The sequence below is a fragment of the Delphinus delphis genome, chromosome 1 (genome assembly GCF_949987515.2).
Source record: "Delphinus delphis chromosome 1, mDelDel1.2, whole genome shotgun sequence".
Lineage (NCBI taxonomy): Eukaryota > Metazoa > Chordata > Mammalia > Artiodactyla > Delphinidae > Delphinus > Delphinus delphis.
Genome location: NC_082683.1, coordinates 135173213 through 135194301, shown reverse-complemented (window position 1 = coordinate 135194301; position 21089 = coordinate 135173213). Strand labels below are relative to the sequence as shown.

Below are 21089 nucleotides of genomic sequence, written 5' to 3'. Positions count from 1 at the left end.
TGGTGGGGGAAAAGAAACATGAGCTTGAAGTCAAAAAGACCTGATTTGGACCCGCAGGTCCTCAGCTGAACTGTATCTGACCCTGGCTGGTCAAGGTCCTCTTGCTTTTCGGATTCCAGGGTTCCACTGGGAGAACCCTCCCTTTCTTCGGTCACAGTGAGGTTTATTTACCTCATTTTTGTAAGGTAGCCCTTTTCCAAACAACCTACACAACACAGCCTAATCCACCAGACACCTTTTGCAGGGAACCTGAGTTGGAAACCTTACTGCCACTCTGGCGCCCCCGCTGCCCCCCACCCTGGGAAGCAGACATTCAGCAAGGAACAGGGCAGGACCAGCCAGGTGACGGCTGCAGACAACATGGCTGGAGGAACGCCCCAAGGAGAGGGAGCCCGACACAGATTTTCACTCCCTTTGCTCCAGGTACCAGGAAGGCAAACTCAAGCCAGAGTTTCGCAAGCCTCCTGGGACTGGGGTGGAGGTGGAAGGAATATGGCTCATCTACGGAAGGGAGTGATCTCAGGATGCAGAGGCTGCTGCTAGACGGACACCCTCCCGGACACTCCTCTCCAGCCCTCAGGGGATCTCCCCCTTCCGGGGCCAGGAATCATAAGATGGACCCCACCCATCATGAAAGAGCACATCTCACACTCGGACAGGGCTGGACAGTCCTCAAAGCACTTTGCCACGTACAGTCTCCTTTAGTGGAAATAGGCGGGGCAAGACTGATGGCAATGATGACGCAGAACTGAGGCCCAGGCAGGGAAGGAAAGTCGCTCCGGGACATCTGTCTAGGACGTAGCATACTGTGGAGCCCAGCCTTGACCCGACAGACCACTCACAGCCCCAGGGCCAGGGGGAGAAGAAAGAGATAGCAAAGGCCACTTCCTCCCTGAAGCGATGCTACTTCACTTCCATAATCAGGTGGCTTCCTGTGTTCCAAGATAAACCATTTTCTTTTTGCCTCTCCTCAAACCTCCAATACGCCTCTCTGTCCCGTACCCTCACGTGAGACCTCACTTCAGTCATTTAGGTGACAAAACAGAAGCCATCAGGCAGGAACTCCGTTTCCTCCCACAGTCAGACTGCAAACCCCTTACACCTGTGCTTATTCTCTTAGTCTCCCTTCCAGCTCCTTCCTCCCATCAATGCCAGCCCCTTCACTTGTGCTCCGGGTCAGCCCCACACGTGGCTCAATAACTTTGCTCTTGAACCCCTCCACCCGCCCCTGCAAACCTAACTTTCTCGGTACTAGATCGATTCCTTCAGCAAACAGCCATGCTCTCTGGCTCCCACTAAAACCAACAAAACAAAACTCTTGGAAGAACGTACACCCTCCCCCAGATACGGTCCCGTTTCCTTCCTTCTCTTCACAACCAGACTTTACAACAGAATTGTCTGTGTTCACTGCTTCCACTTCCTCACCCCGCCCATTACTCCTCCACCCATTCTGGTCTGGTTTCTGGCCTCACCACGTGGCTGAAATTGCCCATCAGGGTTAGCTGCAAGCTCCGCATCACCTGGTCCAGGTCTTGCACCTCTTTTGACACAGCAGTTGACCCCCTCTTTCTTGAAACACTTTCTTCTTTTTGCTTTTAGTTTAAACCACATGAATCCCTTTTCTACTGCTGTAGTTACAAATTATCACAAACTTAGTGGTTTAAAACAATGCCAGTTGGTCATCTTATAGTTCTGTAGGTCAGAAGTCCAACACTGGTCTCACTGGCTAACATCAAGGTGCTGGCACCGCTGTGTTCCCTCCTGGAGGCTCTAAGGGAGCCTGTTTTCTTGCTCATTCAGGTTGTTGGCAGAATTCATTCCTTGCAGTTGTAGGACTGAGGTCCTAAGTCTCTGCTGTCAGCTGAGGGCTATTCCCAGCTTCTGGAGGCCGCCACGTTCTTGGTCTTCTCCATCTTCAAAGCCTGAAATGGTGGGACAAGTCCCTATCGTGTTTCAAATCTCTTCTGCCTCTTCCATCATCATTTCTCTAGGACCCCCTCTTCTTCCTTCCGTTTTCATTTTTAAAGACTCCAGTGGTAAGATTGGGCCCACCCAGAAAATCCAGGATAAGCTCTTCATCTCAGGGTCTTTACCCTTAATTGCATCTGCAAAGTCCCTTTTGCCACGTCAGGTAGTGTATTCACAGGTTCCATGGATTAGGTGTGGACATCTTTGGGGTCCACTCTTGGGTGGTCCTTGTTCTCCTTTTACCTCATCAGTGCCAGAGACCCACAGCCTCAGCCCTCAGCTTTCCTCCTTTTCTCCTACACTTTTTCCACAAGCAAGCCCGTCACTCGTGTGCCTTGAAGACATCATCTGCAAAGCAATGCTCCTAAATTTTTATTTTCAGCCTGAAGCTCACTCTTAAGTTCAAGATTCATTTATCTGACTCACATTTCCACTTGAATATGTGACTGTCATCCCAAACCTAGCATATCCAAACTGAAACTCTGGGTTTTCTTTCCAAACTCTGTTTCTCCCTTAGCCTCGGCCACGTCAGTAAAGGCGTCATCGCCCCAGCTTCTTGCTCGGGGCCCAACCATGCTCAGGCATGCTCATTTCTGTTTTTAATTCACCCTCTTCATTCAATCAGTTAGCCAGGCTTGGTGACTTGCTCTCCACCCACTCCCTCAGTACCCACAAGGCCTCCACCACTTTTCACCTGGACCACTGCAGTCCCCTCCCAGCTGGTACCCAGCCTTCTCTCTTACCCCTAACCCGTTCTCCACACTGCAACAAGAGCGAGGTTTACAAACACAGCCAGACAGAGTCACGTTCCTACTTAAGATCGTCTGAAGTCTTCTGAATATAGTAAAAGTGAAATCTGTTGCTGAGAGCCTCATTGCTCGAAGAGTGGTCCACGGACCAGTGGCACTGGCCTAACCTGGGAGCGTATCAGGAATGCAGAATCTCAGGCCACACCTCAGACCTTCTGAATCTGAACTTTGACAAGATCACCAGATGGTGTGTAGGCATATTACATTTTGAGAAGGGCATGATCTTGTCCCTCGTTACCTTTCTGACTTCAGTCTCCTATCACTTTCCCTTTTGCAAACTACTTTTAAGCCACATAGGTCTTCTCTCTGTTTCTTATATTGTGTCAAGCACATTACAACCTCAGGGCCCTTGCACTAGCCAGTTTCTTCTCTTGGAACACCCTTTCCTGACCGTTTACATGGCCAGTCCCTCCTCATTGTGCAGGTCTCTGTTTAACATCGCCTCCTCAGAGAGGCCTTCTATAGAAGGTAGCTCTTTCTTTAGAAAATAGTTCTCCCCGTCCCTCACTCCCCCCTCCCCATCCCACCCCCAGTCATTCAATCTCTATTCACCCTATTTGATTGCATTCACTCCCCTTAACTCTATTGGTGATGGTCATGTTTATTTCTTTGCTTTCTTGTTACATAGCTTCCTTCTCTCCCTCTCCCCTGCCTCAAGAAGGTAAGACTAATGAAGGCACAGACCCTCGTCTGTCTCGCGCACTCTGCTACCTGGGGCCTGGAAAGTGCCCACCCAAGACATAGTTTTTGAATGAACTAGCAGCCAGTGCTCCACCCTTCCCTCTATGCCATGCCCTTCTGTTCCTGCCTTTCCAAACTTTCTGTTCTATTATATGCTCTGGCCTGAGGACAGACCAGGCTTCCGGAGTACCTAGCTCTTAGAATTCTGCAGGTCTCCAGGAAGTGCCCTTGCCCATCACCAGTCAAGAAATGAGTTTCTGGGGCAGCACTCAACCTGTTAACAACTTCGAGGATGCCTAAGTCCAAACAATAATTACACTTCACTGATGACACTTCCATAACCCTTGCTATTTGCCGAGCACTGTTTTAAGCACTTCACCCATACTGAATAAGCTCATTTATCCTGTTATTCCTTATTGTAATGATCTTTTTTTACAAATGTGAGAAACAAGGAACAGAGAGATTAATTAACGTGCTCAGAGTTTCTCAATGAGGAAGTGGCAACGACAACCACCTTAGACCCAGGCTGAGGTGCCTCTGTCCTGGGCCTCATGGGTTAGAAGGCCGTGCTCTGGAGGTGTCCCTCCCCTCAGGGCAGAGAGTCCACGGAGCCAAGGGGAAAGCCCTACCCACCTTCTAAAGCACGCTTGGGCAACTGAGACTGTGGAATTCCCAACACAAATGACCATGAGTCTGCTTCCCAGGGCCTCTCCCCTGGGTTCCTCTTCCTGAGGGTGGACAGTGCTCCTGAGTAGGCCCAAATAGTGGCCAAGTGGCAGCTTTTTGCAAAAGCCACGGGCAGAGCTTGAATATGCAGGCCCAGTGTCCACACATGTATAGGAAGGTCCCTCAAGAGGTAGGACAGAGCGGGCCCAAGAAGAGGAAGGGCGGGCCTCAGGCTGGGGCCCACTTTCCCCACACCTGCTCAGTCAGACGCAGAGCTCTGCGAAGTCCAAGAATTCTATATCCAAACCTGGCCTCCCAGGTCATTGTGGAGGCTTATGTGTCAAAGTAGGAGGAGAGAACATGTTTTACTTAACAGCTTGCTAGCTTGACTGATAACTTTAAAATATTTTAAATATGTAGAGATGTGGTCTGTGGCCTCCATCGGTCCTTCTGCCCCAGGCTGGGTCTGAGTGGACCCAGGCCGCCTGGCTTGGGGCGGACTTCCCTGCTGTAACGGGGTCATGCTCTGGCCGTGCCTTTTTGGTCTGGGTCATGTACCTGCCCAGGGTCAGGGCCCTCTGCTCCTGGGGAGGCTCTGCACAGTGGCTATCTAGTCCTGTCCTCCAGCTGTTCCTGCCCTGGTCAAACAGTGGTCATTTCCACTGTATCCAGCTGACCCTGTGATGCTCTGTCGCTGGTGCCCCACGAGGCTGAGGGCTCGGGGATGCCTGCTCTGGCTTATGTCCTGACGCCACATGTGCTCTGGGTTCAAATCCCAGCTCCACCACTTGGGCAAATTACATCAGCTCTTAGACTCCTCTGTGTTCTGTCTTCAAGGATTACGGGGGAGAATCTACGTCACTCAGTGATTTTGCTCCAAGGCCCAGGGACAATACCGCCTGGTTCAGCTGCCTCTCAAGGTAGCTGCCCAAGGCTGACCTCATAGCCCAGAGCCGGTGGGAACCAAAGTAAAGAGCGGCGTGACCCCTCATGGCAAGTCCTGGGGCCAGGGCTCAGCTGAGCGGGGAGGGATTCGGGCTGGATTTGCCTTACGGTGCTCCCAGCAGGACTCTGGGCTGTCAGGATTCATGCAGTCCTGGAACAGGGCCAATCTGGCCTCCACCTTCAGAATTCCCTACTTCCCTTTAAGATTCTTCCACCTGTGAACTGTACCGGTCTGCGGCTTCCCCTTTGCTGAGAACGATTGCAGCACACACTCATACCCACACACAGACATAGCCATGTACGTTGTCTTACGTTAGGTAAGTTTTAGTGGCTAAACACAGACCTACATTTGATGAGAGTTTAATGCTCTTATTGAGAAATAAAGGCTGACTTTCACCTCACTATGAAACCCATCTCAAGCAAGATGTTCCTGAGGGTGGGGTTGAGGAGAGCACCAGGGATTTCTAAAGAACAGGAGGCTGAAGCTGACATTCCTTCGTCTTGTTTGTGCAGATGTGGGGTCTGAGTTCACAGACAGGAATTGAATCTCTGTGGTCCTAACCCAGGACCTAAAGGGCCTGGTCAAAGTGCTGGCTATGGACCCAAATGGTTTTCTGTCTTCTCTGCACGACCATGGAAGTCAGGCTTCGGTAGCCTCCTTTCAGAAGAAAACAAGCACCCACATTCAGGACCTGAGCCCTAACACTAGAAGGCGTCTGTGGACAGATGCAATATATGGTTTTTGTTCAATTATTTGGATTCAAATCCAGCTCTACCACTTGCTAGCTGAATGATTTTGGGCAAGTCAATTACCTTCCAATGCCCCAATTATCTTATCTATTAAATGGGTCTGCTAATAGTACCTGTTTCACAGGGCAATTTGCAGATTAAATGGACTTGTGTACATTAATACATGTAAATACTTAGATGCAAAACACTTAGAAGGGCTTCTGAATACTTCATTGTGTTGCTTATCATGACTACTAACCATTCAAGGGGACCAGGCAGAGGCTTGGGAAATTGTGCCACTGCATTGCATTTTTGATAACCCCCCAGGGATCCTGAGGCTGACCTGAGAGTAGGTATGTGATGAGGTCATGAGCCCATGCTGAGGGGTTTCTATACTTTGGGGGCTTTGCAGCCTATGCTGAGGGGGTTGTTTCTATTCTGAACAAATAGAAAGGTATTTAAAGATTTCAACTTTGCTGTGGACCATTCTTGAGGTCTTATCTAGGATGTGGTGACCTGGGGCCTGAGGTTGCCCTCCCAGAGTTACATGAGAGAAGATGGAACCCATTCTGAGTCCTGAGAGAGATGCTCCAATAGAAGGGACAATGACCAAAAGTAAACATAGGATAAAGGCTTGGCTTTGGGAGCCAGACACACCCAGGTGAGTCCAGGTTACGTCACTCACATGTTCTGGGCCAAAGTCTCTTTCTCCATCAACACCCCATTCAGTCAGCAGCAGTCCAGAGCCTCTTCTCAGAAAGGCACTCCCTCTCTCTCCCAATCTCCCTTTACAGCTCACTCTCTAGTCCACAGCTCGGTCATCTCCTGCAACAGCTTCTTCATTCATTGTTGAGCTTCACCATTTGCCCCGTTAAAATCCATTCTGCACCCAGCAGCCAGAGGGAGGTTTTTTTTTTTTTTTTTTTTTAACGTTAACGGCTTTTAAAAGTACAGACTTGATCGTGTCACTCCCCTGGTTACAACTCTCCCAGGTGACATACTGTACCTGAATAAATCCCAACCCCACACCATGGCCTGCGAGGCCTCTGCTCAGCGTCTACCACACCACACTCCCTTTCTCACGGGGCTGCAGCCACACTGTCTATTCTCTATCCCTCATTCCCACCTGAGAGCCTTTGTGCTGGCTGTTCCCTCTTCCCAGAATGCTCTTCCCTCAGACCTTCTCACAAGTGGCTCCTTTTCATCATCCAGGCCTCAGCTCAAATGTTAGCTTCTCAGAAAGGCCTTCCCTGACCTTCCTGTATAAAGGAGCTCATGTGCCCACCCCCTGTCTTATTTCACCTGTTCTTCAGTCTTCACAGATCTGACCACTCCCCTCATTATGCATTGCTTGTTTTATTGTCTCTCTCCTCCTAGAGAATGTAAGCAATTAGAACAGGGACCTCAATTTCTTGTTTTCTGTTGGGATCCACAGTGCGTAGAACAGTGCCAGAAAATAGTGGACACATGGAATGAATGAATGGACAGATGAACGTATCCCTGGATGGCTGTCATCTGATGGTTTCCTTTACTTATTAACACGTGTGTGTTTTGTCTCTACACCCTGATCATAAATCATGCAAGGGAAATTTGGAGACCTTCTGGCTAATGAATGAGTCAAGAATAATGGCTTTGGGGCTTCCCTGGTGGCTCAGTGATTAAGAATCTGCCTGCCAATGCAAGGGACACGGGTTTGAGCCCTGGCCCTGGAAGATCCCACATGCTGCGGAGCAACTAAGCCTGTGTGCCACAACTACTGAGCCTGCACTCTAGAGCCCGTGAGCCACAACTACTGAGACCTCCTGCCACAACTACTAAAGCCTGCATGCCTAGAGCCCATGCTCCACAACAAGAGAAGCCACCGCAATGAGAAGCCCACGCACCGCAACAAAGAGTAGCCCCCGCTCGCTGCAACTAGAGAAAGCCCACACACAGCAACAAAGACCCAACGCAGCCAAAAAAAAAAAAGAATAATGGCTTCTTCTCTAGTTCATTTAAAGCTGGGGAAGTTGCTCCGTTTTGGGGCTGTTTGGCATGTGGTTGTACCCGGGGCTGAAGGGATGGAGAAGATGAGTTCTGAAGGCCCTTCTGATCATAATAGAGCACACGGAAGGGTGTTGGCATGATGACATGACAGGTCAGTAAGTGCTCTTCAGTTACACCTTTATTTAGTCACAAACTCATAACTTTGCCAAGAAAGTCAGAAACTTGGGCTATATACATTGGCAGACACTGCTGGTTGTGAAATAAACAGTCATATCCCCATTCTTCTTCCTTACCTGTGGGACTTGCCCTCAGAAACTGAAAATTCTGGATACTTGCTTTCTGAGTCTCACTTACTCAGGAGGACATTGTGGCCCGTGACACATAATGGGGATTTTGCTGGGACTTATTGGAATAATTGAAAATATTTTTTAAGTTAAAAATTTTGAACTTTGAACTTCTTTTGCTGACGTAAACACATATTTCCTTTTTGCTTATGTGAATAACTTCTCAATTCTTTTTTTCTCACCAAAACATTTAACTAACAAAAAATTACAACAGCAGAGAAAATAATAATAATAACAATAACGAGAAATTAGAGGACGTGGAATCAGGGTAGAAAAAAAATGCAAAGGCCTTGATCCCTAGGCTTCAATGAACACATGTTCATTCTCTGATATCATTTTAAATGAATTACCCCTTGTAATTTCTGGGAATAATTTCATTCTCAGGTTAAAACAGAGAATAAGGTAAGTAGAAATCCCTTCCCTGTCTTCTCACTTTGGATGATGAATGGGGACAAGGCACTCGGAGCTGCTCTGGCCACCCAGGCATCATGAGCAAGAGAATCGAAGAGAATCAGGTTGCCACAAAGCTCTGACATTGCACGGTCATTGGCTGACCCTGATATTGTCTATCTCTGGATTCCTTGTTGTGTGAGAAGTATAAACCCCTCTTGTCGATCTACTTTTAGTCAAGTAGTCTGTTCCTTGCAGTCAGATGCATATTGGCTGCTATAGTTCTCAGCAAAATTTATTTTTCATATTGGTTATTTCACACATTGACATCCTTAGCTCTTTTTATAAGCAAAGGTCTTGTTTCTAGTCACTGGCCTCTAATTGAAGAGCAAAACTCTTAAATGTTTCATCTTCTTCACCAGAAACTTACAGATTCTCCTGTCTTCTATTCTGGGTCTCCCAAAATGATGAAAATAGTATGGATACTTCTTAAGACAAACTCTCTTGTTATGTACATTTTGAGCAATTGTACTTTCAAGGAAGTATTAGAATTAACAAGATATTGGTCTCAAAGGCCAGAAGCAGGAACGGTCAGTATTGCAACTCCCAAGGAATTCTTGAGTAAATGCCTTTTCTACCCCTTTTCTCTAACTGAAGAAACTCAACCTTGAGACAGTAGGAATTTGGAGTTTTAAAATTCCACTTAGTTCATCTAAGTGTTTAAATTAATTTTCTCAAAATAGTAGTAATAACTGACAGACCAGTTAGGGAAGTTATTTAGGTAATTATTATTTTTCAAAATATTTTGACTGGGCTTAAAATGGGTCATCACACATGCCTCTTTGTGTTGTGGAAACTCAGAATCCTGGAACATGTTTGGAGCTAAAAGTGTGGTTTTGAGTTTCCTGATGTGCATTCTTTTTTTTTTTTTTTTTTGCTGTACGCGGGCCTCTCACTGCTGTGGCCTCTCCCGTTGTGGAGCACAGGCTCCGGGCGCGCAGGCTCAGCGGCCATGGCTCACGGGCCCAGCCGCTCCGCGGCATGTGGGATCTTCCTGGACCAGGGCACGAACCCGTGTCCCCTGCATTGGCAGGCAGACTCCCAACCACTGCACCACCAGGGAAGCCCCTATAAAATGTATTTTTAAATGATATTCTTGTTCAAAACAAAAGCACAAAAAATTTGATATCTACTTTCAGAAGATGCCAGTATCATGAAAACAAAATAAATTTTAAGAGGTAATAGTGTTATAGAGCCAAGGGAAACTCCTAAGTGGAGTTCTATACAAGTTGACACATTGAGGCTACTAATTAATGACACAACAAGACAATTCATTTCCTTACAATTGAATGCACATCTTTAATCTTTTGTTAATATGCAAAAGTACTAAAATATTTTTAATTGTGTTAAATGCACCATTTAAATTACACATCAACAGTGTTAATTACCTTGAGTCTAATTCTTAGTTGAAATGAAAAATATTTAAGTTGAAAAACTGTGACCTAAATTTAACTTCTGCAGAAAATAGCACTGGAATAGTGTTAAAGTTATAAGAGGAAAGGGAGTATAATTCTATCTAAATGCGCTCTGTGTACATTTAGAGAAATAAATGAAGAGAGGCTGAATATGCCCTTTTTCGTGTTGCTTTATTTTTTGGCAGGGGGAATATTAATTTTTATTATCAAGGTGATACTTGTGCATAGCAAAAAAAGACTTTTAATTAAACACACACACACACACACACACACACACACACACACACACACACACACACACACACAGAGGTGTCTTCAGTCTCATTCCTCTCCTCCCCATCATCCAGAGGTACCCACTGTTCATCATGTCATTTCAGATCTTTGCTCCGGTCTTTACCTTAGTGTTCTTATACTTTAGCTACTGAATTCCTATATTCCTCAGGGTTCTCCAGAGAAACAGAACCAATGGAATGTGTGTGGAAAGAGAGAGACAGACAGACAGACAGATAGAGATTAAGGAATTGGCTTGTGTGATTGTAGGGGTTGGCAAGTATTAATACAACATCTGCAAAGCAGGCCAGCAGGCTGGAGACCCAGGGAAGAGCTGATGTTGCAGCTGGAGTCCAAAAGCAATCTGGGGGCAGAATTCACTCTTCCTTGTGGGACTGCAATCTTTTTTCCCTCTTAAGTCGTTCACGTGATTGGATGAGGCCCACCACATTATGAAGGATAGTCAGCTTTATTCAAAATCTACTGATTTCATTGTTAATCTTATCTAAAAAATACCTTCATAGAGACATATAGATTGGCATTCGATCAAACGTCTGAGTACTGTGGCCTAGCCGAGTTGACACATAAAATTAACCCTCAGACTTGCTAATATGGTAGGTGCATGTTTAGCTCTCTGACACCACCCTTCCCTTCCCCCATCCTCTCAATATAGTGATATCACAATATTCAATATTTACATTATTGTAACTATAAATATTGTTCATAGTGAGCCAAGAAGCGTATCGTGATTGTTCTCTATTTGTACAAAATTGTTTTTGTTTTTTCATTACTCATTCTTCTTTGAACCTATTACTCACTTTTTCATTACTCATTCTTCTTTGAACCCATTACTAAGTCTTTTCTCACCTCCCAGCAGCCTACCAATTAAAAGTTTCACATCGTTAAAACAGCACGTTAGTTACTCCTCTCTTTTCTGCCCTCCCGCCCACCTGGAGAACTTCCTTCTCGAGTTCTCTGTCCCCCTGCTTTAATCTGGACTGACAGCTCTCTAGGTGTGCGAGACAGCAGTCACCTTGGGAATTTCCCTCACAGTCTTCCTGGCATAGATCCCTTGTTTCTGGATCCCAAGTCTTTAGCTGTCATGGTTTATGAGAAAGAATGCTTGAGAAGTAAGGATTTAGCATTTCTGAAAGTGTCCATATTCTGCCTTAACACTTGATTTGTTGTTTGGCCAAGGGTAGACTTTTTGATGAAAATAATCTCCATTCAGTTTTTGAAAATTCTGCTGTATTTTCTTAAGGCCTCCAATGTTTCTGTTCAGGAGAGTGATGATATTTTTATTCCTAATCCTTTGTATGCAATATTTTATTTTTCTCTGCAAAAACTTTTAGAATAGTTTCTTTACCCACAGAGCTCTGATAGTTCACAGTGACGTGTCTCACTGGGGGTTTATTTATTGTGCTGGGCACCCATTGGACCATTTCCAACTGGAAACTCATGTATTTAAGTTCCAGAATTTTTTCTGGTATAATTTCCTCTTGATTTCTCTGTTCTTGTTAGATGTCCAATTAATTAGGGGTTGGATTTCCTGGATTGGTTCTCTGATTTTCTCTGTTTCTCTCCTATTTTTATCAATCTTTTTGTTTTACTTTCTAGGAAGACTTCCTCAACTTTATCTTCTAATTTTCTATTAAGTTTAAAATTATGGCTACTCTGCTTTTAATTTTCAAGAGCTCTTATCTTGTTGTCTGACTCTTCACTCTTTTAGACCATGTCATTCCTATTTTATGCAGGCAGTATTGCTTCTGGTATCTTAGAATTTTAATTTTAATTACAGTTTTTGTGCCTTGGAATGTCTTCTTCGGTGCCATGCACTGTTGTCTCACCAGAATTTCTTTTTGTTTTGTTTTCCTTTTGGTTTGGTCTGTTTCACATAGGAGGTTTCCCTCAAATCTGGGGATGGGTGGTGATTTGTTCACACATGGGCGATGTGCTAAAGATGTGATGAGTAACTCAGTATGCATGGGTGGGGCTTTCGACTGGTCAACTTTACTGGAAGGAGATCAGGTGGCAATCCAACTTTTTCCCTGAAGGAATCTCCAAATGTCAGTAACTACAGGTCTTTCCTCCAAGGCTGTTCTGTTTCCCCAGAGGAGGGTCCTCCAGTCTTCTTCCTGGGACAGGGAGTTCTGAATAAGCTTGACTGGATCTCTCCATTCAGTCCACAGACTTTAACTTAATCCTTATTTTTGGACTGTTGCCTCATTTTTGTGCTCTGTTGTACCTGGTGTCCTTGAATTCAGGGCCCCTCTGGTTCAATTTCTCCAGACAATAAATTATCTCCTGAGGGCATTGGAGAGGGGATCATCAGTGACCTGGATCCTCTAGGTGGGGGTGGGTGCCAGGGGAGTCTACTTGATCCCTTCAGACTTCAATCAATTTCTCTGTTTTCATCCCCGCTGGGAAACACAGTCACACACGGCTTCTCCCCTCCTGCATGGTCACCTAAGAATGGGCCTGGGCCCGGACCACTTCCTTACCAAGAGACAAGAGTCCTCACAGGCTGTGCTGGGCTCATCACCTTTCCCTGCTTCAGACTCAACGTGTACTCCTTGCTCTACTTCAGCACAGGTGTCAGTGACCCTCTGGCATGACCCCAGCTTTCTGTATTTCAGACCCCATAGGAGGGGTTGGGGTCCTTCCACTGCAGCACCAAGTGGGGTGCATACCGGCTTCAGAGTGGAGCCACTGGCCACGGGGGGCCAATGCATTGCAAGGGACTGGATCTTGTGCACTTTCTCTCCTCCTCCTCTCTTGCTATAAGGACACACGGTACCACGTGAGCCTGGGGCGCTGTTGTCTGTTCTCAGCAACCTCCTTGATTTCTTCCCTGGGTGACATCATCATCAAATGAAAATTGCAGACAATAGCTTGTGACTGAAAAAAAAAAAACCAAAAAACCTACTCATCACTCATATTAATGCTTATAACAAAGAACCAATGGAAAAAAACCACACACACAAATGGAACTCATGAGCTAAACTAACACACACTTAGCAAATCACCATGACTGCCCGTTGGGCCCATCACAGAATGGAACATAAATGTCCACCTCAGATATAAAAATGGACCAACTCACAATGACTCGCCCCCCAAAATGAAAGCCAAAGATAGAACAGTCATGTGACTCCTGTCAGCGAGGGCAGGCCGTGCGACATGGCAAACTGGGCCACATGAAGCAGGCTTAGGCCCAACACAAATGTGGCAAACTGACCACATGGAACCACAAGTCCCCAGTCATGGATCCCAGTGACTCACGCCTGGACACATATTTGTGTGCCATGTAGACTCAGAGACCACTGTTGTAGCTTAAAGAAACAACTTTGCCATATGTTCAGATATCCAAAGAAATTCCCATGTGGTCCAGACACCACATTCACAGCCCCCAAAACACAGTAACGGACGTGCTCCTGTGACATCACTAGAGCTTTCATGCTCCCCATCCCCCCAGACAGATGGGCCCAAAACACACTGAAGTGAGTGGCTCAAACATCTACAACAAAGCCATCAAAACCCCAACTTAATGGTACCCCATTAAGCTTCCAGGCCTTGGATGGACCTGCTGGCCATGGGGGACCGAAGCATTGCAAGGGACCGGATGTTGTGTGCTTTCTCTCCTCTCTTTCTGTAAGGAAACTCAGTACCTTGAGCTTGGGGTGCTGCTGTCTGTTCTCAGTGACCTCGGATTTACGCACTGGTCTCTCCCCTGGGTAGCACTTACCTGCCTTTTAATCTTGGCTCCACAGCCTGGCCACCCAACGAAACAATGCCACACTTCACAGCTTTCTCTGTGGCAGTCGCTGCCTCCAATTTCTGAGCTTTTCTGGGATTTTATAGAGCACTGGCTTGCTTCTCCAGCAGTCACCTCTGTAAGTCTCACCAGTGTTGGTCTCACCATTCCTGGCTCTGCTGTGTCAACCACCATCCTCCCATCTATCAATACTATTTTCATATATTTTGATTCAAGGAAACAGGTACTTGGTCTTTTTTCCAAGATTCAAGCTGTCATTACTATCGTGACTTACCAACAAAAAGTATCTGGCACATTGTGGGCACTCAAATATCTGGTGTTTTTTTTTGTTTTCTTTTTTTCAAATATCTGTTTTATAAGAGTCAGAAGAACTTAGAACTTGCTGCAATACGGGATCTTTTTCTGAGAATTTCTTTAATGTACATGGTTGTGTAGGAGTTAAAGCTGTAAGAGGGATAGCCATCAGGAGGCTACCAGAGGAATTCAGGTGAGATGGTGGTGGTTACATCTAACTTGCTGGACCAGAGATGATTCATAATCCTGAATGGCAACTGTTTCCACCTTGGCAATCCTTTTATTCTTCCAGCTCTAATCTCCAAGCTTATATTTCTAGAAATAAATTATAGCCACACCTCATCAGATGGTTGTTCTTCCTCATCACCCACTTAATTGTGTGACATTTCCACATGTTACTTTGTAAAGGGTGATCAGAATTCAAGTCATTTGGGAGAAAAGACATTTGCCTTGAATTACAGGGGAGAAGTCCATCGATATAGAACACAAAGTTATAATGCAGCAGGGAACTCTTCTCTGACTCACTCCCCTACTCTTGTTGGGTCCTTGTATTAAATATATATTCTCAAACCAGCGTATGCTTCCTTTGCAGGGCTTGCCGCAATTTGGCATACATTGTTTTTGAAATTATTTTTTGATGACTCTCTTTCGTTAGACTTTAAGCTCCCCAAGGTCAGGGATCATGTCTGTCGTCTGCTCTCTCCACTGCACTGGGCACAGTGCTCAGAACACGAAGGTGGGCGCAAGGACTGTTGAAGGAGTGAGTTATGAATGTCAAAGCCCAGGCTGCTCAGATGGACGTGGGGATGGCATTTATGTAAACAGGTCCTACGCGCAGCTCGTCTTTACTCTTTTGCTCGATCATAAGTGCTCTGCCACCCAATAACAGATCAGAAGTGAATTTTATGGAGACTAGCTTTCTAAACTTGGCTCAGAAGGTGAAAAAAATGAACACCTGACATGAAATTAATTTACAAATCAGTTTATTTACACATTTCATCTTTTCTTAAAGTACATTTCAGTTAACAAATCTATTTACACAGGTGTACATGGGAACTCATCCCAGTTATTTTACAGATCATACTTACAAACCACACCCTAAGTCTTCTGTGCAAAGTTGCACTGGATGTGACTGTTGACTGAAAAAGGCCTGATGACCAGGCTATTTACACATACACAGTAAACGGGTTTGTTTTTCATGTCTGCACAATACAGTACACACAGGGAGGCGGGGCCTCCCAGGGAATGCTTTGCAATGTGTTTACCGAGAAGGCTTTGCAAAGTTCAGAAGGAAAAGCTATTAAATATAGATTAATTAAAATGACAGTACCTCCTTTACATCAGTTTACATTTTTTCTTCACATTTTTATAATACAGTTTATTGAATTGCTGCACAACCAGTTTAAGATGATTTGTAAACATGTAAATTTCTACAATTTGCATTAAACATCATTGTAGTTTCTATCATTTGCTCTTTGAATTAATGTTTTATTCACTAGTATTCTTAAGGTAGTAAAAGAAGATGTAAGTTTGAACTTCTTGCAGAAAAGTTATGAGTCTCTAACGCTGTGCGAGTACACACTTTATTCAAGTATTGCAAAAAGCTAAGGCCACTTTTTTTTTCAAGACAAGAAAGTGAACAAAATTGTTTCTATCAATAGGCCACAACACTCTTATGAGCAATGAAATCTCTTTTGAAAGGTAATTTCTCAGAGACCTGTAGTCACAGAAGGAATTTTCCTTTCTTTTACATAAAAGAAACACAAATTACCTTCCTTATTAACTACTTTTGAGCTCTTCCCACTTTTCCCTAGAGTAAAAATTCCTGTTTAGACCTGAAGAGGGAATCTATACCCTGTACTTATTTAACCCAGAGTGAAGTACCCTGGATAGCACAAATTATTTTGGACTCAGAAATAAATCTGAAGCCTATATGTTGGTTTACTGCTAAATTCTGATAGTGCTATTATTCTAAAAGATATTACTGCTGATGCAAAGATCTTTTTCTTAGAGGAATTATGAAGAAAGAGTGAAAGAGGATGGGAATGTGGGGAGAAGGAACAAAGATTACAAAGAGGGAATATTTAGATTCTTGGTTAAGAGGCAGAGCTTGATTAAAAAGATCCCAATATGGAACGAGTGGCTGGGTATCCATGTTTATCATTCCTAATGCTAACAATTAACCCATTTTCAATTATACCCAAATAGTTAAAGCAATAAGAAATCTGCTAATTATAGATTCCTTTGTTTTCTGCTACCAAACTATGGATAATCATTTCTAGCAAAGAGTAAGACTGATCCATTCCTGCCTCTTTTATCTGGAACCCAGGATTCTCAAGACAGTAAAGACAGCTGGAGTATGTTAGGACTGCTACTGCCACATTCTTGGCAGCATTCTTACCAGGGAACTTTAAGTCCAGGTTGCTGATTCCGTGGACTTATATCATTTTTTTCATTTTTGGAATCACAATGTCATAAAGAGTAAAGATAAACATTATTAAAAATTTATTTAGGTCCAAATAATGAGTATGTAGAAAAACAACCTATATTCCTATTATATTATTTTCATATTCATTTATAAAAAATTTACAGCAGCTGTAAAGTTTCAGTATCATAAGGACTATGTAATCCTACAAACAGCCAAAGGATGTAGACAAGATGTTTTTCCGTCTTCCAAATAACACAAACTGAAAAGAAAAGGCTTCGCTTTTCCTTGGCCACATGAAAATAATATCTCCACACTACTGGTTAATAACCCCAAGAAACCCTAGCTTCTCTTAGTCAATTTGCTCATTATGGCTACAAGACTAGAGCTCAACATCAAAAGCCTAGAAGCAATGCTGGCAACATCAATCTGAGCATTTCCCGAGTCCTAGTCACAACATTTCAGTGCTTTCCTTATTTGTCAAGAGCTATCATACCAGTCATTGTGCAAAATGCAAGTATTCCAATGATTATTTCAATAAGTTTCTCATAATGACAAGATGGAACCGAAGAGGAATGGAAGTGTGCATAGTAAAACACTGGAGACGCAAAGGCAAGTTGGGAGGAAAGAGGCAGAAATGAATGAACATGCACACTTAAAGATTATACCATCTTTGGGGTTTTCCTAACATATTTTGAAGTTATAACATTCCAGGATATTTCTAAGTATGAATCCAGTGGATGTCTTATATCATGCTTCTAATCAGGACCTTCAATATTAAGGCATTTACATTCACGCCTAAGATTATCCACATTCTTCTAGATTACTTGAAGGATAGGACTGATTCAGAGAAACCAGTCAAGAAGGCAGGGTACTGAGGTCCCAGGAGAGCATCACACATGCTCTAACATAGCAGCTGGAGTCTATATATTTTTTTCAGATACAGGTAATAGTTGTGAGAAGCAATGCTGCAAGAGAGGCAGAATTGAATTTTACAGTGTCTTTAAATCATTTTACCCCATTCCTGCTACTGCAGGTGATCTTAGAAGAGCTCATCTTCTTTTTACTGAATTAAACTGCCTTCTTCAATATGTGTATGGGTTTGTTAAAACCGTTAAGTTTCCTGTGCAAAGACTACGAACCATAGAAGCTTCAAGACAGAAGTTTAACTATTACAAGAAGAATCTTTCACTTCTGAATAGGGACATACATTTTCAACTTAATAATTTATCTTAAAATAAATTAAAAAAATGTTCTATAGCGTAAAACAAGCACACAAACAATAGACAATATCTTTTTGTCTTTGGTGCACACACTCATTTCCTAAATCATTCAAGTAACAGCGTCTCTGACTTCTTGGGGAGATATGGGAGCTTAAAGTTTGAAGGCCAAAATGAATTATTTCCACTTCTGCCATGCCTCGATGCCTGAGATGGTCCTGAGGATCTGTGATTCTGGGAGCAGCTGGCAGAGGTTCAGAAGAAGTAAGAAAAGTGCAGGGGTAGACAAGGGGTGGAAGAACCAGCCCTGCACCAGTCCTGTGAGCCCAGTCTTCAGTGGGGGCACTTCTTTGTTTTCATGCTCACAGAGAAAAAACTAAGAATAATGCAAAAGTTTAAAATTCTTTAGATGGTGCTCAGGAAGCAAGGCTACCACTGATGTCTGTTAACTTGACAGTCCACTTGGTGCTGCTCAATTGCAATAATGGAAGAAAATGGTCTTCAAAACAAAATGAAATGAACTCCACAAGGGGAAATAGGCACACATTACTAAACTTGCCTATCTGAAAGTAGTTCAGGGTTTAATACTGTTTAGAGACTATAATGTCCATTTATGACTTCCGTGGTATAAACCAGGATTCCATTTCAAAAATGGTATGATGCACATCTATATACCTCTCTTGCTTGACTTCAGACTCAAGGAAGTGATACCCTAGTCTAAGCTAAGAGGTAAGTCTGGTGCTTTCAGCCCTCATCTGAGACCCAGTAGGGATGCTAACAAGAGGTGTAGGATTACACTGTGTGTCAACATCAGACCCTGCCCACCGAAAACAACCAGTTATTCCAGTGGACAGTCTCTAAAGGCTAAGGCTGTAATACCAGATATACCTCATTGTCCCATGAACTCCAAACCAGTAGTCTTTAAGAACAGGTACAAGGTCCAGAAGCACTCTTGCTATGATGGAGATGGGGTGTATATCAGGAGGCAGAAAGGCCCAGGACTCATATTAGCACTCAGTGTTCGATTTATTTGCAAGATGTCACACAAGTAGCATTCTCCCCTGTTTTTCACTGATCTGATTCAGAACATCAACAGTATCTCTGATCAAGGTCTCAAAGATCCCATCAGCTAGCTGCATCTTCACACATAACTCATCCTCATCATAGTTCACCCACTGTGCCTCCTCCTCGTGGAGCTCCTGTACCTAGAATTTAGAAAACAGAAAGGTTAGAAAATCACTGTCACACAAAAGCTAGGAATCAATGATACTCACTAACTTTGCAACCCCACGCGTCGTACTACAACCCAAGGAAATAACTCAGAGAAAAAAAGGTAATTTATATGATGACATCAATAGCTCTTTTAAAGCTGCAAAAAGTTTGAAAAAACTCAACTGTCAAATAAAAACTGGCTTCAAATCTGTCAACCTTGACAATATTCCAGTATTTTTATAGATATTAAGGATTACAAGAACGTTGTCTCTGTCAACATAGGAGAATACGTAGAAGAATGCAAATTTTCAGATATATGGATTTACAATTATAAAATGCATATATCCAAGACAATATTAGGTGTGATTCTGGAGTATGTAAATAAATGAGTAAAATTTCATATTCATTGGAGTTTTTTTTGGCCACGCCGCGTGGCTTGTGGGATCTTAGTTCCCTGGCCAGGGACTGAACCCAGGCCCAGGCCTCAGTAGTGAAAGCGCCAAGTGCTAACCACTGGACCGTGAGGGAATTCCACCCCCCCCCCCATTTTTTTTTGGTATTGGAGTATTCTTTAAATGTACTATTGCTTAAGTTTATTTTAAAAGTCACTGTTGTATTATATTTTATATAAAATGCTCTTTTTGCATTTTCAGATTTGGGGATTCCTAAGGTAAACCAAAGGAATCAAATTAGAATGAACTGCCCAAGACGTTTTGCTTGTTTACAATAAATTTTTAAAAACTAATTATAAGAGAAACATGTTAGACTTATTGTATGTAATGATATTGTGAGTGAGATGGAGGCCAGGTGGAGAGAGTAGATTGTAAACCCTGTTTTAGTCACAAATTCAGCAAAGTTAACTGCGGTGTCGAGGGTCTCTAACCAAAAGTCTAACTTGCCAAAAGCCATGTGACAACAAGCTCCTAACTTGCACTTATCACAATTTCCTCTTGAAAAAGGCAGCGGAAGTGAAGAGGGGAACCTGTGCGCTGATTCCTGGCACGAGGAAACGAGAAGACTCTTGGATGAGAGGCCACGCCATTCTGGAGTGTGGGAGAGCAGCGCTGCCAGACATGCACCCTTGGCTGGGGTTGACGGGTATGTGGCAAGGCGGCTGCTGCATTCTTTCTCCTTGGTGAGGCTGCTTGAAGCCTATGTAAAATATCCCTTTCTTTGTTCCCTAACGCATGCTCCCTGGACAGAAATACCACCAAAAAGGGTGATATGGTCAAATAAGTTTTAGAAATCTCCCTCTGGGAGTTTCGCAATGTATATCAGTCTATTCTAAACAGAAGTCCACCAGTAGAGGAACTTGATTAATTCAGAGCTTCCTGTATGTATCTGGTCAAAGAATCAAATTGTGTGGCTATATAAGAAATATTATTAAGATACAAAGGAACAGGTGTTCTTCTCTTATGAAGGATGCTATAAGCAACAGCCTAATGCAACATTTCTCAACCTGGTGCTGAGGGAGAATCACGTTCTGGAAAAGCTAATAAGTGTGTCCCCTATAAAAGATCTCTTATCTCCCATGAATTTGTTTATCTGTTCAAAGTTGCACACCTTTCCTTTTTCTAAGTTCTCTCAGCCTTTATTATTAAATTTGTTCCTTGAACAATTTCCTATACGATAATAAAATTTAGGAAACACTGTCCTAATGTAATCATTTTTGCCCTTACAGCAGGAACATATGCTCAGGACATTATCCATTATATCTCTCAGTGAAGCCGTGATGAGTCCCCACTGTGCCTCGTCAGTATAGCAAAAGTTTTGCTCCTCTGTAAGAACAGGAATTATTTCCCTCCCAGCCAGTAAGAACATCGTGTTTCCCTTTTTCCTCTAGCCATCAGAAAGCACAAAGCCCAGTTTGCAACCTCAACTGTGGCAACTGAGAGATCTCACA

At 43.7% G+C, this 21089-nt stretch overlaps 1 protein-coding gene across 4 annotated transcripts in view; it reads right to left on the bottom strand.

Annotated features, from left to right (window-relative positions):
• Positions 1-15301: 15301 nt before the first annotated feature.
• The window catches only part of CEP350 (centrosomal protein 350), a 139219-nt gene continuing 133431 nt past the window's right edge, over positions 15302-21089 (bottom strand). For all 4 annotated transcript variants that reach the window (XM_060034913.1, XM_060034929.1, XM_060034944.1 and 1 more), the window contains one exon: positions 15302-19179. In XM_060034913.1, the coding sequence (XP_059890896.1) occupies positions 19015-19179 (165 nt within the window). In that variant the 3' untranslated portion in view covers positions 15302-19014. The remainder of the gene's footprint in view (positions 19180-21089) is intronic.